Source organism: Oryctolagus cuniculus, chromosome 5 (genome assembly GCF_051225735.1).
Source record: "Oryctolagus cuniculus isolate XC-2025 breed Fujian yellow rabbit chromosome 5, ASM5122573v1, whole genome shotgun sequence".
Lineage (NCBI taxonomy): Eukaryota > Metazoa > Chordata > Mammalia > Lagomorpha > Leporidae > Oryctolagus > Oryctolagus cuniculus.
In genome coordinates, this window is record NC_142871.1 from 144,805,153 (window position 1) to 144,833,017 (window position 27,865).

Below are 27,865 nucleotides of genomic sequence, written 5' to 3' on the forward strand. Positions count from 1 at the left end.
CAGTTGTGTAATTATAATCAACATGCAAAGGGGAAATGCCTACACGCACACATTTTAAAGAGTAGATTGCATTTGTTTCCAAACGGGCATTTTTTTCCCCCCAGTTGCTGCCGTATATAAAACACTTTAACAAAAAAACACAAAAAGTTACAAGATCCTGAAGCGCGGCGATAGATGGCTACCCACCTCCCATGCAACTAGAGCTTTTATCCTTACTGGGGCTGGGCGGACACACAGGCCGGTCTCTTCCTTCCTGCGGACCTGTTACCCATCCATGTCTCCGCCCAAGTCTCTGGGGACCCAAAACCTATCTGTGCCTCCCTCAGCCAAGAGCCCACGGATCTTTCCAGACTCCTTCGCAGCGGTGCAGCGAATTCATCTCTCTCCCAGGCTGCGCCTGGCACGCGGCCCGCTTCCCTGGCCGCTGCCTCCCACGTCTCCCCCTCTTCTTTCTCCCTCAGCCCATCTGCCCCCTGCGCTCTCGGCTCCCCATTATTTCCAGGGCCCACGGGCGCGCGCGGCGCTCGCCTCCTCGGCTCTGCCCCGGGCTCGTCTGTATTTGGAGCTCCCGGAAGCCGCCGGCGACTCTCCCCCGGAGCAGCGTGACTGACACGGGCTCGCGTTCAGGGGGGCGGAGGCGGCGGGGAGGAGACCGGGAGGGCGGCGGGAGGAGGCAGCGAGGGGCCGAACGCCGAGCTGCGCCGCGCAGGACGGGACTGAGGACACCGGAGCAGGTAGGGTGGGGCGCTCGGGGCTGCTGAGGGTGGAGAGCGGCCGGGCGGCAGGTGCAGGGCGCCTCACGGGCCGGCGCGCCCCAGCGGCGCGGGGCCCCGGACGCCTGGGGGCGGGGGCCTGCCGGGCCGGGATGGCGCGCGCGGACGCGGGGACGCGGGGACGCGGCGCGGGCGGCCCCCATCTGGGTCAGGGCAGAGGCGCGCCCTGGCCGCGCAGTCTCCCTGGGCCCTGGCCGCGCAGAAGGCGGGTGCGAGCGGGAATGGGCTCTCGTGGCCGCGGCCTTCCCACGCGGGAGCCGCTGCGCTCCAGGGCGGTCTCACTTTTTGGGGGGTTCTCCCCGGCTCAACCTCGGAGCCTCACGGGGGTGCCAAGGTGGGTGTCACGGCGCCGGATCTGACCGCAGCCACTCCGAGCAGAAAGTGCTGGAAAGAAAGCGACCTGGCTTCATTGCAGAACCTGACTTGAGGCGGTGAAGTCACTTCTAAAAAATGCAGCGGCAACTGAGGCATTGAGGGAAGGCTCTTAACGGGGCACCCCCCCACACACACCGGCTCTCTCGCTGCTTTGGGTACCGGGTCGTGGGTGGGAGTCGCCACCTTGTCTTCCTGCTGGCGCTGATAACCAGACCTGCGAATGACCCTTTTCTCATCAGCATCGCAACGTGCTGCAAGTTTCAGCGAAACTGTGTGTGGCTCCTGCGCTGTTTAAAATGATTGTTAGAGGTGACTGCCTTGAGGATGGTGAACTAGGATTAGATTCGATTAGCCCTAGTGGAGACGAGTACTTAGCAAAAAGATCGGGGACCCTTGGTGATGGCCTCGTGGGAATGTGGCCGCTTGTGGAAGTTGTATTTTACCATAATCGTCTGTAGAGTATTGCTTCTCTATTGCTCATTTAGGTTTCTTTTTAATGCAAGAAGCGTGTCCTGGAATTCATGGTAGAATATCTAAACTCACTTAATGTGAGGTTACACGGTAGAGAAATTGTTCTGGTAGGCACTGGACTCTGATTAGACTGTAAGCCTCTTGAGGGTACGGGCAGGGTTTGGGGCAGCTGATTCCTGCAGCACCAACACTGAATACATAGGTAATAAACGTTCGTGAAAATAATTACATCGGTAGCTCTGCTGTGACTGGAGCGTGACTTCTTAAAGAGACTCAATATCTTGAAAAGAAAATCTACTTCTTCATGAACCCCTAAGTCTAAAAACACTTAACAAAAGTGGAATCAAGATGTCATCTACTGTACATAAAGAGGAAAAGAAAGTTTATCATGAAGGTCATTATCAAGAGAGTCTTCGATAGTTGAATGTCCATTTTTGCTGCTCTTTGTTGAAGTGAGAAGTAATTTAATTTGTTGATGCAGGGTAGGATTTGGCAAGCGTTGGAAGAAGAGATAGATGCTAAAAATAATTGGTTTTTCAGGCCATATGGTCTCTTTAATAACTACTGAGATCTGTTGTGGGATGCAAGTGGCTGAAGGTACATAAAGGAATGCTGTGTTTCACTTTATTTACAGGTTTTTTTTTTTTTGAAGTTCATATTATTTTCACTATTCTTTGTTCTTTTCCTCTCATTATTTAGAAATGTGGAAACCACTCTTACCTTGGGGAAACACAAAAACAGGAGGGAAGTGGAGGAGCCCAGCTGGCGGTGGTTGCTACTCCCAGCAGCCCTTGCCAGAATTTGGAGAAGAGCCTTTTGAAAGAGTTAATGGGCCAAATTTGGAGTGCCTGTTAGATACCCTGGGAGTTAGGTTAAATACCTTCAAGAATAATATTAACTTATGTGGGGCATTATGGTGTCTGCTTTGGACTATTTCCTGACATTTTTATGTGTGAGGATTTGTTTTGGTTTTGCTTCGTTAATTATGTAGTATTTTGTGCAAAGATACTTCAGAAAGTTCATGGAAAGATGGAATTAAAATATAAGTTGATTTTGGTGCCAAAAATTTTTGAAATCTGTGCGGTGTTCCATGGTACTCATTTTCTAAGAACTTTTTGGAGATTCCCTCATTTGCATGGATTTCAAAATTTTTGCATCTAAACAAACTTAACCTTGTAATAACATTCATCCACTTTTTGAAGAGCCCCTGAACACAAAAATGATATGCTAAATCTCTATAAGTTACGAACATTATATTCAAATGCACCCATATGAGCCCATCACCTGTTTTAGAAACTAGAGCTTAAGAGCTAGATGGGTGTAAATAGTATGGGAGAAAATATTAAAATATTAAAAACGCATATATGTGATAGTGGACTTGTATCCACAATACATAAAGAGTTCTTACAGCTCAAGAACAAAAAGCTAAATAACTCAATTTTAAAATGGCAAAGGATCTGAATATAGTTCGCCACAGAAGATATATGGCCAGTAAACCCATACAGAGCTTCTCAGTATCATTTATCAGAGAAATCCACATCAAAACCACAGATCACTTCACACTCCCCAGCTTGGCTGTCATCACAAAATCAGATCATGATAACTGTGTGCATTGAAGGAATCAGAACCCCTATCAGTGCTGGTGAAATGCTGCATTTCCTTTGGAAAACAGTTTGTCAGTTCTCCAAGTGAAACATAGAGTTTCCACATGACCTAGCGATTTCCTCTAAGTATTTAGAGTCAAGAGAGCTTGTATGTCCACAAAAAAGCCTGCATACAGATAAGCAGATTACTGGAATGTGGTCTATCTGTAAAATGGGATATTATTTAGCCATACAAAGGAATGAAGTACAGGTGCATGCTCCGACATGGATGAACCTTAAAAACATTGTGCCCAGTGAAAGAAGCCAGTCACAAAAGACCACATATTATGGCCGGCGCCGTGGCTCAATAGGCTAATCCTCCACCTTGCGGCGCCGGCACACCGGGTTCTAGTCCCGGTTGGGGCGCCGGATTCTGTCCCGGTCGCCCCTCTTCCAGGCCAGCTCTCTGCTATGGCCAGGGAGTGCAGTGGAGGATGGCCCCAGGTGCTTGGGCCCTGCACCCCATGGGAGACCAGGAAAAGCACCTGGCTCCTGGCTCCTGCCAGGATCAGCGCGGTGCGCCGGCTGCAGCGGCGGCCATTGGAGGGTGAACCAACGGCAAAAGGAAGACCTTTCTCTCTGTCTCTCTCTCTCACTGTCCACTCTGCCTGTCAAAAAAAAAAAAAAAAAAAAAAAAAACCACATATTACATGAGTCCATTTATGGGAAATATCTAGAACAAGGAAATCTGTAGAGACAGAGCAGACGAATGGTTGCTTCAGGTTGGCAGTGGGTTTGGAGTTGGGGAGTGATAGAAAAAGGACACAGAGTTTCTTTGGACGTGATGAAAATGTTCTAAAATTGTGCTGAAGGTTGCGTGTATCTGTGAATATACTGAAAGCATTGAACTGTGTGGTATGTGAATGATCTCTCAATTAAGCTATTAAAGAAAATAAATGGAAGGTTGGGGAAAGAAACACTAGACTGTTTCCCATCCTGATACATCTTTCCTTGTGCTTCTCCCCTATGCGATTCCCCTGTCCCTTCCTGTTAATCATTTCCTGGTTTTATTGTAAAACAGTTTTATTACATAACTATGTATTCCTAAGCAATATATTGTTTAGGTTTGCTTATTTTTTACTTATTAAAATGGTATCTATACCTTCTCCTTTTTTTAAGATTTATTTTATTTATTTGAAAGACAGTTACAGAGAGAGGTACAGCCGGAGAGAGAGATCTTCCATCTGCTGGTTCACTCCCCAGATGGCCACAACGGCCGGAACTGTGCCAATCTGAAGACAGGAGCCAGGAACTTTCTCTGGGTCTTTCCATGCAGGTTCAGGGGTCCAAGGACTTGGGCCATCTTTTACTGCTTTCCCAGGCCACAGCAGAGAGCTGGATTGGAAGACGAGCAGCCGGGACTAGAACTGGCACCCATATAGGATGCCGGTGCTTCCGGCCAGGGCTTTAACCCACTGTGCCACAGCGCCAGCCCTACCTTCTCCTTTTTAAAACTCAATGTTGAGTCTTTAAGAATCATCCATATTGTTGCATTAAGTTATGTAATACTTTTTGGCCAATAGTCCCTCTTTGATTTAGGTATGTGTTGTTGTTGTTGTTGACAGGCATTTGGGTTGGTTCCATGTGTTGCTGTTACCCAGAGTGCTGCTTTGAAGACTTGTCCATGTGTTTTAGCCAGTGTTCTTCTGTGTGAATGTGAATGTGCCACGTAGTTTAATGGGGAAAAAAATAGCCTATTCTTCTGACTTGCAAGTTGATAATAGACACCCAGTTTTTTAGTTTTCCCAAACCAAGAGAGGCTGCATCAGAGATTCTGCTTTCTCCTCCTGCTTCAATTCTGATTGGAACTTCCATCTTAAGAAGTGTGAAAAAAACATAGTTGCCCACCATGACCCTGTAATGCAATCATTCATGAATGTCTTCATCCCCTTATATTATGTGGCATTAGGACAACACAGAGGACAACTTTGTAAAGTCAAAGGGACATTACTTTAGGCAAAGTACATGAGCAAACATCTTTAGATTTTTTTCTTGTGTGATGTGTCCTACTGGGTGGCCCAGTAGCTCTAGTTTGATTTGGTTTGATGATTCTGGTAATGATAAGCCAATCAGAAATCTGGCTTTTTAATGTTTGGTGTTTTCTAGTCTGCTCTGATACAGTCTCTGAGTGTTCACACTTCTTCAGGATATTTCTACCATCGCTTCTCGGCCTTTTGGCTAAGATCAAGTGTAGGATATTTCTACCTTAACTTGGGATGTGGGAAAGCATCCTAAGATCAGAACAGTGAGGGTTTTTTAATACTGTTTTTAAAATTGTAGTAAAATCTATGTAATGTGGAATTGATCATTTCAAGCATTTTTAAGTGTGTGATTCAGTGGCATGAAGTACATTCACTTCCTTGTGCGCCCATCACTACTGTGCATCTCTAACATGTGGTCATCCTCCCAAACTGAACCCTGTGGGGAGCAACTCGGACTAGACTAAGGTACTGGAATTAAGACTTATTCTATGCATCTGCTCTCCCACAATATGGCGCTGGGAGAGGAGTAAACAGCTTTTACACAGCTGCCTCTCACCAACTTGACAAGCTGCAGGAGCTGATCCTGCTCCTGATTGGAGTAGAGCAGCGTACTCGGCGTGTGGGTAGCAGAGTTGGGATTGGTGGAAGAGGACTATAAAGGAGGAGAGAGACAACATGCACCAGGAACATCTAAGGGGAACACCTGAGGAACATCTGAGCAGCCCCCGAGAGAGCCGGCCGGCGGTGTGCCGCTCCCCTGCGGAAGTGGGGAAAGTGGCAGGGGGAACCGCCCTTCCACGGAGGTGGAAGGGTCGGTAGCCAACCCGGGAAGAACCAGCAGCAAACCCGGGGAGGGCCGAGCAGACAAAAGAACAGCGCAGGGTCCTGTGTCGTTCCTCCACGAAGAGGGGGAGCGACAGAACCCCATTCTCGTCTTCCCACACCCTCCACCCAGGATAACCACCCTTCTGCTTTGTACTCACGTAAGTAGAATCATACTAGTCTTTTTCTTTTTTTTCATATGAGTCTTTATGTCCAGGGGACTTTCACCTTGCTTTATTTTTCTCTATGTGTATGCTTTTTCCACTAGAGGAAAACTTAGCTTCTCTGGGAAATTATGTAATAGGTTTGTTTTCCTTTCAATAGCCAGCCCTATAAACTAAGGAACACTGGAAGTTGTCTGAAGCCAAAAGAACTTTTTTTTAAAGATTTACTTATTTACTTGAAAGTCAGAGTTACACAGAGAGAGAAGGAGAGGCAGAGAGAGAGGGAGATCTTCCATCCACTGGTTCACTCCCCAGATGGAACTGCACCAATCCGAAGCCAGGAGCCAGGAGCTTCCTCTGGGTTTCCCACACAGGTGCAGAGGCCCAAGGACTTGGGTTATCTTCTACTGTTTTCCCAGGCCATAGCGGAGAGTTGGATTGGAAGAGGAGCAGCCGGGACTCGAACTGGCGCCCATATGGAATGTCAGCACTGAAAGTGGCAGCTTTACCCTCTACGCCACAGTGCTGGCCCCCAGAACTTTTGGCTGCTGTGAATATGGTCTTACCTGCCCTGTCTGCTTAGATATCCAGTCATCCTGGCTTCTTATTGAACACTTAGCCAAGCAGAGAGGCACAGAAGTCCATAAACCTAAAACTTTAACATCTGCCTGATGAGTGGGTGAATAAGGTAATCTTTGAGGTCCTATTAGCCCCTAGTTTCTCATAATTAAAAGCCACTCTGAAATATATGTCTGATTTACATTTCTCTTGTTTTGATAGAAAGGATTATACATATTTTTAAGATTTATTCACGTATTTATTTGAAAGGCACAGTGATAGAGACAGGAAGACACACACACACACACACACACACACACAGAGAGAAACCTTCCATTTTCTGGTTCATGCCCCAAATGGCCGCTTTGCCAAGGCTGGGCCAGGCCGAAGCTAGGAGTCAAGAACTCCATCCAGGTCTCCCATGTGGGTGACTGGGGCCCAAGTACATGGGCCATCCTCTGTTGCCTTCCCAGGCACATTAGCAGAGATCTGGATTAGAAGCAGAGAAGCAGAGCAGATGGGACTGGGGCCAGTGCTCTGATAGAGGATTACAGCATTGACAGGGACGGGTTAACCAGCTGTTCCACAATGCCAGACCAAGAAGGGATTATTAAACAGCAGGAGGGTTCCTTGAGAGTGAATACAGAAGCAGGGTGGTCTAAATGGCATTACCAAATAGAAAGATGGTTCCTGGAGATGTTTGATGCTGGGGACACAGAAGACAGACCTTGCAGTACATAAACAACACTGCTTGTTGTGTGTCTTCACTTGTGCAGTTTCATGAGAAGTTAATCCCTATTACTTTGAATCAATCCATGTGGCAGTCCAGAGAAATTCTGGGATCCCCTGATTATTTATTCATTCCTCCTATGTTGAGTGGCTACTGTATCACTGGGAATACAAAAATCAATATCAGGGAAGGAAGATGCCATGGGCAGAATAATACCTAAACTGTGACCAGAAGTCTCAAGGGATCCACTGGTGATGGATCCATCCAGTGGTGGTTAGTATTTCCCATCTTGTTTTTGTTTATTTCTGTTCATAGAAGAAGCACTGGATTCTTATGAGATAAATTGGGTTTATTCTAAGGCAGAGGTAGGGGATCTTTTCTCCTGCCAAGGGCCATTTGAATATTTATACCATAATGTGCAGCTATACAACATTATGAACTAAAAAATTACCCTGGTATACATTGATTGAATTTTGAGTCCCACCTGTGGGTGTCTTGGCAGAGCCATACCAAATGATTTTATGGACCTTTTATGGCCCATGAGTTTGATATTCCCCCACCCCTTCTCTAGGCAAAGACTTCCCAAAGGTACATGCATGGAAGTGTTTGAAGACAAAGTCCAGGTCCACATCTTCTACACGTGCTTTTCCTAAACTGATCTTTCTGAGAGAGAGCCTGTAATGGAGACACAAGTTCTCTTTTCTCCTCCTTTTCCAAAATCAGCTTTTTCTCACTGTGCATGTGAAAAGCCTGTGTCTAGCCCATCTCACTGAAGTTCCATCTCAAAGCAGTTTCACTTGATTGCATTGCTCAGGAATGTAGAAATCTATGAGGTGAGAAGGGTAAGAAAGGGAAGCAATCTAGAATATCAGTTTAGTTTTAGGGGTGACAAAGTGAGTGATTCTAATGCCTGGACAGACAACCTTTGCAAAGCTTTCTAAATCTTTCTTTACACTAAACAAGACCAAATTTAAGGACAATCTAATCAAGTTATAAACTCAAAAAAATTATTTATTGTTATTTACTTGAAAGGAAGAGAGACAAAGGGAGAGAGATCTCCCATCCACTGGTTCACTTCCCAGGTGCCCACGGAAGCCAGGGCTGCTGGGTCAGGCTAAAGTCAGGAATGTGGAACTTGATTCAGGTCTCCCAGGTGGGTGGCAGAGACCCAAATGCTGCCTCCCAGGGCACAATTTTGCAGAAAACAGAAATCAGAAGCAGAGCGAGTACTCAGTATAGGATATGGATGTTTTAACCTCTGTGTCAAATGCCCACCCCAGGATAAACTTTAAAAGAGGATGAAATCAAGGCCGGTGTTGTGGTGTAATGGGTTAAGCCACCAACTGCGTTGCTATCCCATATGAGAATTGGCTTGAGTCCCGGCTGCTCTGCTTCTGATCCAGCTCCCTGCGAATAGCCTGGGAAAGCAGTGGAGGATGGCCCAGGTGCTTGGACCCCTTCATCCATGTGGGTCTGGATGAAGCTCCTGGCTCCTGGCTTCCATGTGGCCCAGCCCTGACTGTTGCAGCCACTTGGCAAGTGAACCAGCAGATGGAAGATCTCTCTTTATCTCTGCCTCCTCTCTCTCTCTCTGTAACTCTGACTTTCAAATAAATAAATCTGAGAGAGAGAGAGAGAGAGAGAGAGAGAGAGAGAGAAAGAGAGTATGAAATCATGACTCTCATCAAATAAAGAACGAACATTTTAAAACATATTTTAAAAATGAAGAGAGCCAGAAAGGTTTCACAGTCAGTCCTAAGAAAGCCATTTCTAGAAATGTTGGAATGAATTTGCTTAATAGGTATAAAACCGACTTCTTCCATAGTGGGAGAGGGAAAGCAATTGAACTTCTACAGGATAAAATATTTTTGCATCCCTATAGACATGAACTATTTACTATCCATTTTTTATAAGTTCTGTCTCTGTGGGGTTGAAAAATAGACTAGTTAAGTCAGTGAATAGTTGAGAGAACCAGATAGGTGAGTTCTTAGGATGTTCACTCCATTAGTCTTTTCCAATTTTTCCTTACACTGGAAAGTCAAGTATTTTTCATATTTCATCACCTTTTGATGTTTAGCATATAACTAAGAAGGATTTCAAAAGTTGAATGACATTTCTGTAACAAAATTTCATACATTTCCATCTCCTTTTCTATTTTTCAGCATTGCATTGATTAAAAACAAAAAATCAGAATCAAATTGATACTTAACCTTGACTTATTTTAGTAATAAGTATAGTGATATAAATGTGCATGAAATATTTGAAACATAAACATGTTCAGCAAAGACAGTTGAAAAAAAATATCTAGGAGTAGACACTGTGGCATAGCAGGTGAAGCTGCTGCCTGCATTGCCGGCCTCCATATGGGGGATGGTTCTGGTCTTGGCTACTCCTCTTCCAGTCCAGCTCTCTGCTATGACCTGGGAAGACAGTGGGAAATGGCCCAAGTCCTTGGAACCCTGCACCTGCGTGGTAGACCTGAGAGAAACTCCTGGCTCCTGGCTTCAGATCAGCGCAGCTCCAGCCTTTGCAGCCAATTGGGGAGTGAACCAGCAGATAGAAGACCTCTCTCTCTCTCTCTCTGCCTCTCCTTCTTTCTCTGTGTCACTCTGACTTTCAAATAAGTAAAGATCTTTTTAAAAAAATTTCTATTTACATTTAGCAATTATTTGTCAAAGTTTTTAATATTTGCATTTTGATACATTTCTTTCTACTAATAAAGATAATGGTATTAGTTTTTAAAAAAATAGTTTGACCATTGAATTAAGGCTTAAATGTAAATATATTTGATAGAAAAAATATGATAATTAAAATACATCAAAGTATAAAATATGTAAAATTAGGATAAATTTCTGTAAGGCAAAAGGAAATTGAGCAATAAATTCAAGGAGTAAGTAAAAGAATTATGCAAGATTTGTGACAGTTAAAGAGCAGCCTGTTCATATATTCTTCTTTTTTAACACTTTATTTCAGAATAATTTTAAATTTATAAACAAAAATTGTTAGGTTGTAATACAAAGAGTTTCCATATACAGCTTGCACCACTTCCCCTATTATTAACATTTCATATCAGTATAATCTGTCACAATTACATATATTCTTTTACAATTAATAGTGAAATCATCAGATAAAATCATTTTACTTTTACATCTCAGTATGCAAGAGGGTTTTATAAACTTTTTCAGGCTATATGGAATTAAAAGTTTACTAACTTGTAGCTTACCTTACACCCATTATCTGAACAAAAAAACAATGGTCCGTATTGTAGCAAACTCTTTCTAGTTTAGTATTGGTAAGTGAACCAGTTTACTGATTGACATAGTGCTAGGGATTCCTTGTTCTGCTAGATTTAGGGAAGACATTTAAGTACTAAAGGTCTAGCACCTCTCAGAAGGGGATGGGAGCTCATGATGTGTTACTTTTTTATTTTTGGCAACTGTATCTTTACCTTATTCATCTTTATTTATTTTGTTTCTTCAATATGTTATCTTCAGTAACACAAATAGTAGACCTTTTAATGTGGTCCCACAAGCCTTTTAGACTGTGTTCATTATTTTTCCAATTTTTTCTCTCTGTTCTTCAGATTGGATAATGTCTGTTTCTTCAAGTTCCTGGACACTCTTCTCTGCCATCTCCAGTCTGCTATTAAGTCTGTCTAGTGCACTTTTTATTTCAGTTACTATTTTTTCAATTCTAGAATTTTCACTTGTTTTTATAGTTTGACTCCACTGAGACTTCGTATTTTTCCATTGATGTCAGGAGTATTTATCTTTATCTCCTTGACCATACTTAAAATAGCTACTATAGATCTGCCTTATAATTCCAACACCTGTGTCATCCTGAGGTTGGCATCTGCTGATTGTGTTTTCACTTGAGGATTGCTCACATTTCCTGGGCATTCCTATGTCAAATATTTTTGATTGAATTCTGGACATTTTGAGTATTACATGATGAAACTGACTCCTTTGGAAGGTGCTCAATTCTTTTGTCTTATTGGGTAATCAAGGCAATCCTATCTTGAATTCTGTGAACAGTGATTGCAATATCAGTTCAGTTTTCAAGCCTTTGCTGTTCATCTTGAGCCTCAGGCATGCACTGTTTTGAAGGTTAGTCTGGGACTTGAGCAGTGGTGTCTATCATAGTTCAGTTCTCAGAGTCTCACACATGAACACACGAGACTGGGACTTGTGCTTGTTGACACACACTGCACATCCTCTCCAGCCTTCCCTTTGGGATTCTCCCCACGCTTCTACTCCTGTGCTCCCTTTTTTCCCTGTTCTTCTGGCATGAAAAAATGGATTTATTTTGAAAAGTTAGCTGCTGCTGCTGCTGCTACTGCAGTTTAGTTCTCCAAGTCTGGAGCCATCCTAAAGGCAAAACAGTGAGAGAAAAAAATAGCAGGGGTTCTCTCCAAGCTCTTTGGACCATAGTGGTCCTTTTTATTTCCTTCTTTTTGTCCCTATGGTCAGGAGAGAAACTTTAACTGCCTGTGCAGTTCTGTCACACAGTTCCATGTTTGTGGTCACTCTTGGGAGAGAAAAAGGAAAACACAGAACCTTGGCTTCCCCCATGCTCTTTCACTTGAAGGAGCCCCCGGGCCCTCTAGCCAAACAGGGGGTTCTTTCAGCATGCTTGCTGCCTGCGCCGCCCGCACAGCTCTGATGCAAGGACAACCCCAGCACACGGCGTGGGTGAGGACTATAATCTTCCTCCCAAATGGTTCCCCTTTTCCAGTCCTGATTCTTCTCCTTTATTCAGCTGCTGTTGGTTGTCTTCCAGGGTCAGGTACCTGCTTTTCACATTTTGAACGCAGCCTAGAGACAGGCTGAAGGTGACTTGGTCAGCTTTGTTATCCCTCCTCTGCTTGGTGCTTCCCTTCATTCCATTTTTCCTCTGTTTCTTCCACACCTGTCACTCCTTTCTTTCCACTTTACCCTGATTCTGTCTTTTCCTTTTGGCTTTGGACTCCTCGGTCTGCAGACTTAAAAAGAATCTCTAGTCTTGTGTTCATCCATATCACTATGGGAAAACACTGATTGTGTTTAAGTGGTAGGTTGAAATCAAGTGTGAAATAGACCCAGGAGGCTGGAAAAGCTAAAAGGAGTTGAAGGAGAATGCTTACACCAAATGGATTCCCTGCGCATTTTACATCCAATGACCACATTTGCACTCTTAACATTTCTGTGCATAAAACTGGCCTGGAACAGTAGGGTTCCCTTTGTTTTTTCTTTTATTTGAAGAAAGTGGCTGAATCTGTTGTTCAATTGCATATGCATATTTAACAATAAAGCCAATGCATGTTGAGTTTAGAAGGAATTTCAGGAAGGCCTAATATGTATTAATCCGAAGAGACATGGCATTCTTCACCCTGAAGTGACAGAGCTTAATAAAGTATAATACTTCTAGTCATATGGTGAGCAGTGACCGACTGACCACGTGAACCAGTACTGCCTGTGTGCTTTCGGTCAGTCATGTTTGTGCATTTATTTGTTCTGTGGTGTGGTCCTAGAAGTGTGGTGGTCAGAGGTTGTGGTCAGTGTGTTTGGAAAGCCGATGCTGAATTTCCTGTCTCACTAGCCACAACCATTCCCTGTCTCTGCTTTTATTGACATCAATACATCTGAGATACCTGGGCTTCTCCCTTTCCCTCCATTTAATTACAGATCTAGCCTGAACACATCTCAGGCCTTCTTCAATCTACTGTCACCTTCATAGGAAAATTCATGTCTCCTCCCAGATCTCTCTGCCCCTCTAACTGCTCCTGAGTCCCCTGTTTCTTGTGCTTGGTTAGACAGCTCCTGGCACACAGTGGAAGCTTAAGAAACATTTTCTGCCCGTTAATACCTCCGTGTCTTGCACACGCTGGGCCAAGGCTCAGGAGTGCCTTTACTCACTTCCTCTACTTCTGCATAACACCTCCTCCTCCTTTGAGACTTGGTTTGGTTCCTAACCTGTCTCTTCCAAGGGCTCAGTTGGGTACTGCCCCCTTCTTGATCCCTGGTGCCCTACAGTGTTCCAGCATACCCTCATTATAGTGATTCTCCGAGGGGTGTGGTTCTTGTACTCTGAAGAATGCTTCTGAAAGCCGCACAATACTGGGATTGCCTATGACGGTGAATCAGTACTGGCGAGGGTAGGCCTAAGAGTCTGCATTTAGGAAGCCCCACTCCTGCCCAGGACTCTGATGCACAGAGAGCCTTAAGAACTGCAGCCCTATTCTGTCAGCTGCCTTGGCCCCACAGCTAGCACAGTTCCAGGAGCGAGGCGGGTGGGCGTGCACAGCAGTCTCTGGCTAAGCTTAATAACCACCTGTGACTTTGCCATAGGTGAGAGCCACAGAGTTACTCAGCTGTTAACTGGTTTTTAGTGCTTGTTTTTTCAGAGCTTTTTTGAGACACAATTTTCCATATCATAAAGATCACCCATTTTAAGTACACAATCTGATGGCTGTTAGTATATTTATTTCATTGCAAAACTCTGCTGTAATCCTATTTTAAATCATGCCCACCACTTAAAATAAGGTTTGTGCCTATTTGCAATCCACTCTCCTTTCTTACCTCCTCCCCTAGGTAACCTCTAACTTACTTTATGTTTTTCTCCATTAGCCCTTGCTGAAGATGTCAAATGAATGGAATCACATAATACATGGTCATCTCTATTATCTTGCTTAGGATCATCTTTTTGAGGATCATTCATTTTATTCTACATGACTCTATTTCAAATATTTTCAAGGATGTAGAATATTCCATTGTATAGATATGACACATTTTGTTTACCTATTCTTCAGCTGAAGTACATTTGGATTCTCTTTGGGGAGGAGCAGTTAGGAATAAAGCTTTTATGACAGTGACTTACAAGCCTTTGTGTAAACATGCCTTTTTTATTTCTCTTGAGTAGGTACCTAGGAGTGGAGTAGCTGGTTGATGTGACAGATATGTATGAGACTTCCAATCTCTCTTTCTTTTTTTAAAGATTCATTCATTTATTTATTTGAGAGGCAGAATAACAGAGGCAGAAGCAGAGGCAGAGAGAGGTCTTCCATCCACTGGTTCACTCTCCAAATGGCCACAACAGCCGGGGGGCCATTCTGAAGCCAGAAGCCTGGAGCTTCCTCTGGGTCTCCCACATGCATGAAGGGGCCCAACGACCTGGGCCATCCTCTGCTGCTTTCCCAGGCACATTAGCAGAAAGCTGAATCAGAAGTGGAGTGGCTTTACCCACTATGCCACAGCACCAGCCCCTAGACTTCCAATTTCTTCACATCCTCATCAGTACTTGTTAGTATCTGTCTGGTTGTGGGTATGTGACATCTCATTGAGTTTTGATTTGCATTTCCCTAGTGAGTACTAATGTGAATCTTCACATAGAAATCTTCACTAGAAAAATATTAGATATTGCTCTCATTTCCAAATTGGTGTGTTTGTCTTCTTATTATTGAGTTATAGGAGCTCTTTGTATACCGTGGATGCAAGGGGAGCAATACTTTTACTTACTGGAGGTACAAAAGGTCCATGAAAACCAGTAGCCTAGTAGTAGCCTGGCTTAGTAGCAGTGTTTCCATGTTTCTTTTTTTCTTAGTGCCAGGATGAGGCTCTTGGGGCCTCCTATAAGCAGCTTCTGGACCTCTATGTCCTCCAGGGGTTAAACAAGAACAGAAGGCAATGTGGGGATGCAAGAATTGAAAGCGCTTCCCCAACAGCATGGTTGCTTAGAAAGGGCCATGGAGTGGGGGTGGGGAGGGAATTCCTTCTCAGTGATGGTCCCTCCCTCGCTTTTACCTAAAGGAGCTCTCATGTCCTAGTAAGAGAAGAGGGTAGGTCTCATTCTGCAGGCAGAATCCATGCTTGTGGGGGTGCTTCTTTACTCCTGCACACCAGCCCCCAAGTCGGTGCACAGAGGCAGCCTTCATGATCTACATGGGCTTCCCACGTGGTCTCAGCTCTCTTCTGCTGCAACAGCCCAGTTCTCTGTGTCCTGGTGTCCTGGATGGCACCCTGTTCCCAGGGACCAAATGTCTATCATTCGTGGAGATCCTAGTGCTCTGAGAATGCAGTTTATGCCTCGTGCAGTCAGTATAGGACACAGCTCAAAACATGTTTGTATGCAACTTTCTTAAGTTAGTGAAAGGGGGTTGGTGCTGTGGTGTAGTAGACTAAGCTTCCGCCTGTGGCGCTGGCATCCCATATGGGTGCCAGTTCAAGACCTGACTGCTCCGCTTGCAATCCAGCTCTCTGCTAATGGCCTAGGAAAGCAGCGGAGGATGGCACAAGTGCTTGGGCCCCTGTACCCAGTGGGAGACCCCAAAGAAGCTCCTGGATCCCATCTTCAAACTGGCCCAGCCCTGGCCACTGCAGCCATTTGGGGAGTGAACCAGCTGATGGAACGTCTCTCCCTGGCCCCCAACTCTGCCTTTCAAGTAAATAAATAAATCTTTTTTTAAAAAAGAAAGCAGCTCCCAGCCCCTCTTACAGCAGCTGGGCAGGACCTGTATGTTAATCAGCTCTGATTTTATAGATCCATGCACTGTGCCTAGAAGACGGTGGAGACTGAAAGACTGAATGAAACAGGTTCATCTCTCCAAACACGCCATTGACCCCATTTAGTAATAATGAATCACAAGACTCCTTCCTGCAGTGATAGATAGTTTTCTGGGAAAGGAGAGAAAGTCATTGATAGAGAACTTAACAATCTAGGACAGTCTGATTTGATGGTAGTTTAACAGATATTTTTAAATTCTGGCGAATGTCATTATGTTACTTTTTGCAGAGAGCTCACATCCGGGACCGTAGCATGGCGTCATCATGAGGAAAAGTCACTCTTATTTTCTACCCTCACTTCAGGTCTATTTTCTATTTCTCCTTGGGCTCATGGTCTTTCTCAGTCTCTCCTAGAGAATCAGAGGAGAAACTCTCACCACAGTCATGTCTGCATCTTTGGTCTAGTGAGATGTGCTATGAATGAGCCTTCAGACACTGGGAAGACCCATCTGCTAACATGGACATGCTATAAGAGTAGCACTCTGTCTTATTTGTTTCATGGACTTGCTGTGAAAAAATTGACAAAACTCTTTAACCAAGGTCGAGTCTTTAATTGCTTTTAATTTTTGAAATCCTGAAGAAAAAGGAGCCACGGAAAAGCCAAAGGTTTACTTTGGAGGGAGCATTTATGCTCTGTTAAATCGTGAGAGGAGGCCACTGTGGTTCCAATAGGGAAAAGCTCGTCCACCAGTGTGTTTTCAATGGAAATTGCTCCTACCAAAATCTGGCTTTCAGCCTGATCTGGAATTGTGCCAGTGACCAAGCAGGCAAGGAAAAGGCAGTGGATAGAAGCCAATTAACTAATCAATCAAAAATATTTTTAGAATTCTGTAGCTATACAGCACTGTGGTAGACTCATTAAAGACAGGACCCCAGCCCATGGAAAGCTTGTGAGTGGTCTCCTTGGAAGGCAAGGTGTACAAGTGCTAACAGAAAAGAACACACAAGGCAGTGTTGTAATTGGGTGGTGTATCTTGCAGATCCCAGATACGTAATGCAGACAAATGGGCTGTTATTCTGAGCTTATCACTACTTACGCTGTGCCGTAGGGTGTCAATGTCCAGAGCAGCTATGAAAGTTGCTGTTTTATTGGTTAGACTGAATGAGTTAAAGTCTTAATAGACTCTTTTGTCCTGAGCGTAAGATGGTTAAGTTGAAGAAAATAGGAGGGATGAATGAGTGCTCTTTTCCAAAAATGGTTGTACAGTGATAGTGCATGTGTCTCCTGCCGAGGGCCATTTTAAAGCGGAAGAGTCATTGTAAAAATATTTAGGGAGAACACAGGTGATTAGTAAACTGACTGCATACCCCAATCCTCATTGTATAGCAGTCATTCCCTGTGGGCTCGAGAAAACCTCTGTTAGAAATGTTGGAGGGCGAGTTCAGCTCCGTGCGGGAAAGGACTGGAGAGGCATTGCCAGAGGTACATGCCACAGCCGTACCAGTGCTTGCTGAAATGAAGAGAATGGCTTCACTCGTGTGCTGCGGGCAGCTAGAGAGGACTCAAAACAGAACGGCCTCGCATCCCTAGCACACTTCTGAGACCTGGAACAGGTAACCTTAAGGCCTTTGCTGTGGCACCTTTCTCCCTGGGATTTTCCTGAATCTGGACCGAATGGCAAACCTGAGTGACCACCTCCATGCCAGGCTTGGTGTCCCTGTTGACTGTTTCCTGCCATCGTGTACCCATACATGTGGGAGCGCTGGATTGGGAAGAGCTGGATTGAGTTCTTTGCTCCTGGCTTTGGGCGGGTCTAGTCCTGACTGCTGTCAGCATTTGAGGGATGAACCAGCAGATATACAAGCTCCCCGCTAGTGCACCTGGGAAGCAGCGGAGGGTGGAGCACGTGTTTGGGCCCCTGCACCCAGGTGGGAGACCTGGAGGAAGCTCCTGGCTTTGGATTGGAACAGCTCTGGCTGTTTCGGCCATTTGGGGAGTGAACCAGCAGATGGAAGACCTTTCTCTCTACCTATCTCTATAACTTTGTCTTTCAAATAAATAAAATCTTTTAAAAATGAAAAAAAGAAAAAGAAATAGAAAGAAATGTTGGAGGAAGAAGTTCTGAAATTGAGGCAAACTCCCCTGAAGTTCTCAGGGAGTCGTTTCTGCTGACCAGATGTTCTGCGTGGCTGCCTGACCTTTTGAACCTGACAGTTCCCATTGAGGGCAGAATGAGGTGGGATGTCTTGGTAGTAGCTAGCCTGTTGATCGCTGACTATGCTTCAGACTGCGTACCTGTGCCCCGTCTGCACGTGGTAAGTGAAGTGCAGTGCAGCAAAGTGAAGCTCTTTGCCCAAAGCACCCCAGCTCGTGAGAGCCAGGTACAAATCCAGGCCTGATTCCAAAGCCAGGAGCTCTCTCTGTCATCCCAGCTAAAGATGAAGAAAACCACTGAGACCTTATGCAGTGTTTGCAAGTGTATGGAATGCTCTCTTTCTGGGCATTTGTTATGCAAAAGTTTAGAAATGCAGCCACCGTGATGTTTCAGCCATGGCCATGGTTGTTGTACACTGGGCACAGCATTGGATGTAAAGTTGTACAATGTTAGGAGCTAAGCAGCTGTACTTGAGGATGGGTTTCCTAAAATGACCAATGACACAAAAAATGTAAGCAATGGCAGCAATCTTTTTCCTCCCAGGAAAATATTTTCTTGATCCCAGGATACTTCATTATTCCATATACAAGAGGATACCAACTGGCTGCATCTTCACTGAGATGCAGGAAGTATTTGCAAATACTGCTAGAAATGTGGTACTGGAATAGTTTGAATTGTTTAAGTGTTTAGAATGCTAACTGATTTATTTGATGAAGAAAACCTTGATTTATAAACTCTGACCCAGAGATAGTATGCAAGGCCCATCTTCCTCTTCTTTCCAGACATGGTGAAAATCCTTTCTAAAGGAAATAGATCAACCAGAAAACAAATCATCTCAAATGATCAAAACACTGGGGATAAAGAAAAGATTCCGGCCGACGCCACAGCTCACTAGGCTAATCTGCCTGCGGTGCTGGCACCCTGGGTTCTAGTCCCAGTTGGGGCGCCAGATTCTGTCCCGGTTGCTCCTCTTCCAGTCCAGCTCTCTGCTGTGGCCCAGTAGGGCAGTGGAGGATGGCCCAAGTGCTTGGGTTCCTGCACCCACATGGGAGACCAGGAGGAAGCACCTGGCTCCTGGCTTCGGATCGGCGCAGCGCTGGCCATTTTGGGGGTGAACCAATGGAAGGAAGACCTTTTTCTCTCTCTCTCTCTCTCTCACTGTATAACTCTGCCTGTCAAAAAAATAAAAATAAAAATAAAATAAAAGATTCCAAAAGCATTTTTTGGCAAGGAAAACACAAGTTTTATCAAAGGATCAAGGCTCAGAATGCCTTTGGACTTGACAAGAGCAAAGTAGGAAGCTAGAAGATGATGAATCCATACGGTTAAATCTGTAGGAAGCTTTCCAGCCTGGTATTCTATTCTTAGTAGACTACCACTCAAGTGTGAGGGCAAAATGATAATATTTTCAGACTTGCAAGATCTCAAAAAACATTCACCTTTCATGGACCGTTGTTTTAAAAGAAGATACTCTTGCTGCTTAGAGAAGTGCACCCAGAAAGAGGAAGCCATAGAATCCAGGAAGCAGGTGTACATGTGAGCTGGGGGGAGGTGGTCTCCAGGACACAGGTGATGGCAGATTCCAGGCTCAGGTATTCTGCGGGTCTACGGAGCCATTGTGGACTTGGAGGTTTACCTCAGAAGGATTCCTCTGGGAAGAAAAGCTGGTGGAATTCCACATGTGTTTGACCCTGTTGAGTGGGGGAAGGGCTCAGAGATGAGTAAATTTTTATACAGCTTTATATAGAAAACTGAGAGGCTGAAGATAATGACTTCAGGGAAACAGGTAGCAAGAGATGGAAAATGATCGTAGTACACTTCATGACAGAGGTGCACATGCTTCTAACTGCATTAACTCAATAGTGATCAGAGCAAAATTGTGATATGGACCATTAGGTTGGACAAAAGAAAATAATTGCAAGTATGTGGTGCTGAGGATTGGGCAAGAAAAAAGCAAACCCTTGCATTTTCAAGGGGAACTCAATATTAATGTCTAAAACTGAAGGAAAATGAACAAGACACAGAGACACAAGCATGTTATTTAGAAGTAAGAAGGCAATTACTGAAAGAAACAGCTAAAATTATTGAAAATGGTTGACTCTTGAGACAAAAAAATAAAAGAAGATAAGCAAAGGGTTTTTTTAAAAAAGAAGATTTGTAGAACTATCGACTACATTCTGTGCAGGTCAAGCTTTGATAAAAGCAAAAATTGAACTTTCAAAATGGAAAAGTGAGGAGGAGGTTCAAGAAGGAGAACAATGACAAAGATGGCTGTACTTCTCATTATAATGAAACTCAAAAGAGAATGCTGAAAAATTAATACTAAACCTGGTATTGGGATTAACCCCCTCCCAGACTGAGTTCAGGTTCCTGGCTTTAGCCTGTTCCATACCTGGCTTTGAGGACATTGAGAGTGAACCAGTGGATGGAAGAGCCTCTCTCTCTCTCTCTCTCTCTCCCACACACACTCTACTTTTCAAATAAATACAAGTAAGTAAATAAACAACCACTATGGCTCTCCTATGTGGTTTCCTAAAGCAGATCTTTAAAAGGAAATGTGAAGTGCCTTAAACGCTCATCTGTTTCCTTCCACAGGCCCTGGTCCATGTTTTGTGTTTTCTTTTGTGAGCTATAGATTCTGGGCACTCCTCTTGGGGTTGGCTTTTGGTAGGATGGGGTAACTGGAGGCTCTGGGGTACCACATTGGAGTTGTACCATCCAACCCAGTCCCTAGATTCTCCAGCTGTGTATCTGGCTTCTCTTTGCTCCTCATCTAATTCTTAGAATATCTTATTCCAGCCATGGCACCATATCCTCTCTCTCCTGGTATCCTGAGCAGAACTCGTGGATCTGTGTGCCTGGCCCCGACTCATTCTTCACCCTCAGCTTGGTGTCTGTGTTCGCCTTGACTGCCCTGTGCATTTCCTCCACCTGGGTCTTCATTCCCTGCTCCCATTAAAACTTGGCCAGATCCACTCTGAAAGGCAAGGGGAATGGCACCGCCTGGAAAGAATTTGGGGAATCTGCAGCTCTGGTCTTTCCTTGCTCTTAAGAGCCAGGATAGCAGCTGAGGGCATGTGTCGGAGGAGAGGGAGAGAGGAGGAGAAAGAGGGCAGATAGACACAGAAAGAGAAAGTACGAGACAGAGAGAATTTGTTTCTGGGGGAGGGCATGGCCATCTTGGACCCCACCCTCCTCCTGGGAGTGCTAATGTGTATCCTGGCATATAGCCTTTACTTTGGCTTGAATTTCTCTTAGAAACTGTTCTAAAATGTGAAAAACCCAGAGGCATCCTTTAGCTTCCTTGCAAGAGCTACACGTTGACCTCTTGAAAGGCCACGGTGAGACTCAAGCCTTGCTCATGCTGATTTTACAGGAAGTGACATGGGGAGACGCTCAGACTGCCTTCCCTCCTGGTCCACCCAGCCCCGCTCCTGTCTTTAAGTATCCAGAGCCCTCGGTGCGGGGGTGTGTGGGGGCTTTGTTGGGGAGGCCGATGTGAAATGTGACAAACCTCCCCCAGCATCCTGGCCTGCGAGCTGCCAAGGCTGGTGGGAGCCTTTCCAAGGCACGGGGCACGGGAGCTGGCTACCAAGCAAACACATTTTTGCTCCTAGCCTGGACGAGGGCCACCACGGTAACATTTGGCGAATTGAGTGGCAGGGGCCGTGGACAATCGCAAACAGCTGGGCGACTATTAAAAGATCCGAGGGGCTTTTATCATTTCTCAGATGGCCTTCCCTCACCCCCAGGACACCCATGTCCCTTGCAGGGAGATTGCGTAAAGGAGTCCATTAGATTCCTTCTTCCTTTTTTTTCCTCCCTTCTATTTCAATGGAAGCAAATGCTGTGACGCGAGGAGGGAAAGAATAGATGAGAGACTTCTAATTTTGAATCCCCTTAGGATTAGATGCTGATGTGAGCCGTGCAGAGCACGCTGCTCTATATTTTGAGAGAGTAGCCGCTGGCAGTTTCTGGAGAGGTGACTTTCCAGAGGGGCCAGCAGCCCCGCCCGCCGTCTGGTGACCAGCTGACTCCTGGACTCAGCATCAGGCAGCTATTCGGGACTTCTGAGAAGGATCACCTTGCTTTTTAAAATGCTAGTGGCCCCTGGTCATTGTGCTGATCTCACAGTGAATGGTCTACAAAACACAAAAGAGACACTCGATACCTAGTTGCCAGCAGAAATGCAAACTATCAGAACAGTGGAATTTACCCATGCTGAGGACAGCCCCATCTGTATTCCGGGAGCATGCACCTGCTCCTCTGTTGCTGAGAATGGAAGTCCTTTGTTTAGAGAAGAAAGCTGGGGTCTGCGTTGTGGCACCACAGGGTACACCGCTGCTTGCAACGCTGGCCTCCCATACTGGAGCACCAGCTCAAGTTCTGGCTGCTCTGATTCTGATCCAGCACCTTGCTAATGTGCCTGAGAAGGCAGCAAAGGAGTGTTCAAGTACTTGAGCCCCTGCACCAGGTCGGAGACCTGATGAAACTCTGGGCTCCTGGCTTTGACTTGGTCTAACCTTGGCCACTGTGGCCAACTGGGGAGTGAACCAGCAGATGGAAGATTTTTGCTGTCTCTCTCTCTCTGTGTAAGACTTTGCCTTTCAACTATATACATTTTTTAAAAATAAAAAAAAATTCTTTATGTATTTGAAAGGCAGAGAGACAGAGCTCTCCATCCACTAGTTCACTCACCAAATGCTCACAACAACCAGGGCTGTGCGAGGGCCAGGAGCCCAAAACTCCATCCGGATTTTCCACACAGGTGGCAGGAACCTAGCTACTCACCTGCTACCTCGCAGGATTTGCACTAGCAGGAAGCTGGCTTGGGAGCTGGGCAGCCAAGCACATGGATTCGGTGTGTAGGCATCCAAATGCCCAGCCCTGGAAAGTTCTAAAGATTTGGGAAGAACCACAGGCGCCAACTCGCATGAGCCCCCTTCTGTTCTCTGCAGTAGCAGTGTGGCTTTGCCCAAAGTAGTCAGAAGCTGATGTGGTCAGAATGCAGGACCAGGAGCTGGGTCCTGTGAGATAAATTAGATTGGATGCCATTCCTCAGAGGAACACACATGCAAATTCTTTTTATTTTATTTTATTTTTTGGTTGGGCAACCCTCTTGTAAACATTTGCATTAAACTACTCCATGCCCCCCTCAAACTGAACAGACCACACAAACAAAAATTATCATTGATATCTGTAAAATCATGAAGAGTTTGTACTCCTGGCTCTTTTGTCTTGGTGGTTTTCAGAGCAGGAAATGAGCTCCATTAAGTAATCTCTCTGATTTCTCCATCTTGACACAAATGTGAATTCTAGGGCCAGGTAGTTGAAGGTGTGCACCCTACACACACCTGGTTAAACATCTGTTTGGAAGCAGGCAAAGTGGATACCAAACTCCACTTCCATACTCAGTCCCTGAATCAGTTTCCATCCTTGTTTATTCCAACCAACGGGTTACTGAGATTACATCACCAAATCTCACTAAATTTTGTCTAAAAATACCAACAGCCTTACAGAAAAGAAAATAACATTTTGCATATTTTAAATCAAAATTCCTATTCTTCTTATAATTTGGCATACTTATAATTTGGAATAATTCGGCAACAGAAACAAATCACTAAGGAGTGGAAAACAGTCAGCCCCTGGAGGTCACGACCTCTCCTTGCCTTCTAATTGATGCTCAGTTTCCTAAACTCTGTTCTCCTGTGCTGGACCCGTTGGTTTCATCTTTGGGTTTCGAGTCCCCTAGAGAATTATACTTTTTTTTTTTTTTTTTTTGACAGGCAGAGTGGACAGTGAGAGAGAGAGACAGAGAGAAAGGTCTTCCTTTGCCGTTGGTTCACCCTCCAATGGCCGCCACAGCTGGCGCGCTGCGGCCGGAGCACCGCCCTAATCCGAAGGCAGGAGCCAGGTGCTTCTCCTGGTCTCCCATGGGGTGCAGGGCCCAAGCACTTGGGCCATCCTCCACTGCACTCCCGGGCCACAGCAGAGAGCTGGCCTGGAAGAGGAGCAACCGGGACAGAATCCGGCGCCCCGACCGGGACTAGAACCCGGTGTGCCAGCGCTGCTAGGCGGAGGATTAGCCTATTGAGCCACAGCGCCGGCCCCAAAATAATCTTTTAATTCCATTTTTCCATAAGCTCCTTGAATTACCTTCGTAGATGGTATTCTTTACCAGGATGCCTCCATGCCAGCACCTGAGAGTAGTATAGAGGGAGTTGATGTTTGTGTCTTATTTATTGGGCTTGTAAAAATCATTCAACAAAAATTAAGCTTAACATCATTTGCCGTTTTTTGTTGTTTTTTTCAAACTCTATATCCTTCAGAGTTCCACACACTTTCCTGTTGTTCTGGGCAATCACAGCCATTCTGAGTGATTTCCTGTTTCCCCATCACCGCTGTTGAGTTTGATGCTGTCAGTTTGCTCCTCTGCCCTTGCTCATGCAGCCTCTGTGTGCCTGTTGTTCCAGAATGGGAGACATGCAGGGCCTGATGGAGAGACTGGAGCATGCGGTCAGCCGGCTGGAGCAGCTCTCTGCAGAGTCACACAGACCTCCTGGGGACTGTGGGGAAGTCAACGGTGTCAATGGAGGTAGGGCCACAAGCTCGTCACCACAGGTCTCCAAGGGGGTCACTTCATTTCGCTCCCATCATTTAGCTCCCCAGACGCATTTCCACCTGCTTTCCTCAGCGCTCCTACTCCTTCCTTTATATGTGACCATAACGTTAACCAGAGCCAAGCAATCCCTGAAAAGAGAAAGGAAAGAAAGGTTCAACCCACAATCTGCAAGAATTACCAACATCTGTGCCTGCTAAGAGCCTAATCCCTGTGCCAGATGTCATCATTCTTTCATTGTAGTGTTTGTACTGCTGCTCCACACTCAACTGCTGGCTAGACCATCCAAGTAATTACCAAAAGAGAATAGAATGTTTTGGATTAGAATGTAAATGAGAAAGAATTATCACTCGGAAGGCTTTACTGCTAAAGGAAATATGCTATTATGTTTAGGAACTGCAGCTTTGAAGGGAGTTAGTCTGATGTGAAGCCAGACGTGACTTTGGTGTGACATTGCCACATCCAGTGGTTTCACCTTTGCCTATTCCTAACCAAGTACACTCTTAAAAGCTGGCAGTTGATATCATGCTTCAGAAAAAGACTTTTTAAAAAAATCTATGATTAAACATAGAAAGTTGACAACTTCCTTCAAAGGGCACCATCTGTGGCAAACTCTCCAAATTATCTACAAAAATTTTCCCAACTCTTTCTTGTCTAAAGTTGCAGTTTAACAAATAAAAGTACAGGATACCCAATTAATTTGAATTTCAGATGGAGAACAGAATTTTTTTTTATAAGTGGGTCCCAAATAGTGCATGGATTATAGTCCATGGTACATACTTACCTAAAAGTGTTTTTGTTGCTTATCTGAAATTCAGATGTAACCAGGCAATCCATATTTAATATGGAAACTCTGTTCTTGTCACACCTGACCCATTTTGAGGCGTGTCAGGCTTTGGAGAGCTGAGAAAAGCCTTGGGGAAGAGGAGGCTTAAAAAAAAAGCTTTCCCAGGAAAGACTTCGGTGGAGTTGCTAGAATTTCAGGCGTAGCTGGAGCTGTGCCTTGTGCTGCATGCCACCGGACAGAAACTACTGTGTGAGCACAAACGTGCTGGCTGGTGCTCCCCTTGACTAGAATGAATGGAAAGAGGTGAAGTTCAAAGACAGGCTGCCAGGGGCCTGTAGGTTTTGTCGGCACCAAGTGAGACCCATCTATGATTTCATTTTAAACCTCTTGTTTTTTAACCTCCAGTTGGCCTATGAGATTCAGTAACTCTTATTGAAGAAAATATTTTCCTGTTCTCTTCAGTAACTTTGCTTTATTATACCACTGGAGTGATTAAAGACAGTTCTTTAACTTTGACCACACACATAGAAAGCCTGTGAACATACAAAGTAAAGTTAAAATCCAACTTCCAGGAGATTGTATAGTGCTATTGAGTAAAAACAAAAACAAAAAAAATTCCTCAATAATTTGGAGCTTGCTTATCAAAGAGGTACCAGACTATACCTTGTATTTTCTCTATTAAAGTTTTTCCCTAGGAAAACTATCTTGGAAAATTAGTCAGCTAAGTAAAATTAGAGGACATATAATTAAAATATTTATGTGATTAAGTAAGTCTCTCTAACTTAGCAAACCATTCCAGACCAGTTATCAAAGCAAAGATCCTCAAAACAACTTAGCTGGCAATTTGTTATCACATTTGAAAAGGAGTAATTAGTAAGCAGGATAATTAGTAAAATGCCTGAATGACTTAAACATTTCACTACTTCTAAACATTAACATTTCCGTTTCTTCTTAGCCAGTTTTAGTATTTCTCTAAATTCTCTTCTAAACAAATCCTTAAGAACAGCATTTCAGCTTAAATATAAACATTATCATTCCTTTTTTTTTCACTTTAAAATAAACTTTTAGAAGGAAAAACAATCCTTTACAAATGTATCATGTGCATAGAAAAAAGACCGTATTGTGACACTGTGAATATGTTTTAGGATGTGGAATATTTTTTCCCTGATAATCAGGTAAGCTCAGCCCCAACTGTTGAAAAATCTTTTTGTATGCCTTCCAAGTGACAAGCATTGTGGTAGGTGCAAGGAAATCTCAGATGAATCACACACAGTCCTAATCCTGCACAGTCTTTGGTCTCCGTGCGTTACTGTCCAGAGCCTCAAATGCTTTGATTAAGGGATACTCCGAGGATGCAATCTGGGGAGAAAGGCCACTAAAGACTGCCCGGAGGAGGTGTGAGCAGAGCAGCGTGATGAAAGGAAATTGGAAAATGTTTTCTTTTATCTTGTAGGTAGAAGCATTTCTATCGCGTTTCTGAAACTTTCTCCTGCTCTAGCTACTCAGCAGAGACCTCTCAGGCTTCTCCCAAAGCAACAGACCAGTTTATCTGATTATAAATGCATTCACAGAGAATCTCTAGCCCTGTGCCCTTTTTATGTTCCCGAAGTGTTTTGAGCTAACTCACTCAGCTCCAAAGTCTGTCTAGAAATGAGAGTGTAGGAGCAGAGAGCGGTCAGCAACTCTTGCCCTCACCCCTTGGGCCTGAGGAAATGGCCAGTTGAGAATAAGAAGGAAGGAAGAAAGCTTTATCCAGCTGACTTGAGAGCATGGAGGCTCTATTTTTGCACTATGAGAAAGACAATCTTCAGATTTGGTTTGGACGTTAACAGCCTGTAGTGCTGTTTCTCAGTATTAGGACTCAGAGACCTGGATTTTTTTTGTCTGTGAATTAAAAAGCCCAGGATGGAATGCAGAGCTCATTGGCTGTGCTGTCTGCACTTCAGCTGTTGTATTCACCTGGCAGAGAACTCCCTTCATGTGTTGGCTCAGCAAGCATTTTCCTTCCCACCAGGGTGGTCTCTCCTCCCCCTGGAAAGTGAAGAAGGCATGCAATGAGTAGAATCAGCTTTGCCTCCAAGCCCAAAGTCCATTGCTACCTCTCCACTGTCCTGGGTGCCTGCGCAGGTGGCTGTAGAAGCAGCACTGTGATGGTGCTGCTGACCTCCTGGGTTGGGGGAGTATTGAGTGGACAGTCCTTGCTCAGGAGGATGAAGAATAGGAAGACTGAGCTATTGAGAAGAGCTTACTCAACATAGGTTGAGTGAAGAACTGACTCAGTGAAGGAATTAGTGACACTGGCATTGAT

General features: G+C 44.7%; 1 protein-coding gene and 1 pseudogene across 2 annotated transcripts in view; both read left to right on the plus strand.

Moving 5' to 3' along the window:
* Positions 1–208: 208 nt before the first annotated feature.
* Positions 209–27,865, plus strand: part of CAP2 (cyclase associated actin cytoskeleton regulatory protein 2) — a 159,006-nt gene continuing 131,349 nt past the window's right edge. The window contains exons 1-2 of one of the 2 annotated variants that reach the window (XM_002720865.6): positions 209–734; positions 24,625–24,746. In XM_002720865.6, coding sequence (XP_002720911.2) covers positions 24,626–24,746 — 121 coding nt within the window. In that variant the 5' untranslated portion in view covers positions 209–734; position 24,625. Of the gene's footprint in view, positions 735–4,379; positions 6,228–24,624; positions 24,747–27,865 lie in introns of those variants that run through there. The other variant, XM_070074305.2, reaches the window with a different exon arrangement.
* Positions 5,421–5,635, plus strand: LOC127487347 (U2 spliceosomal RNA; annotated as a pseudogene).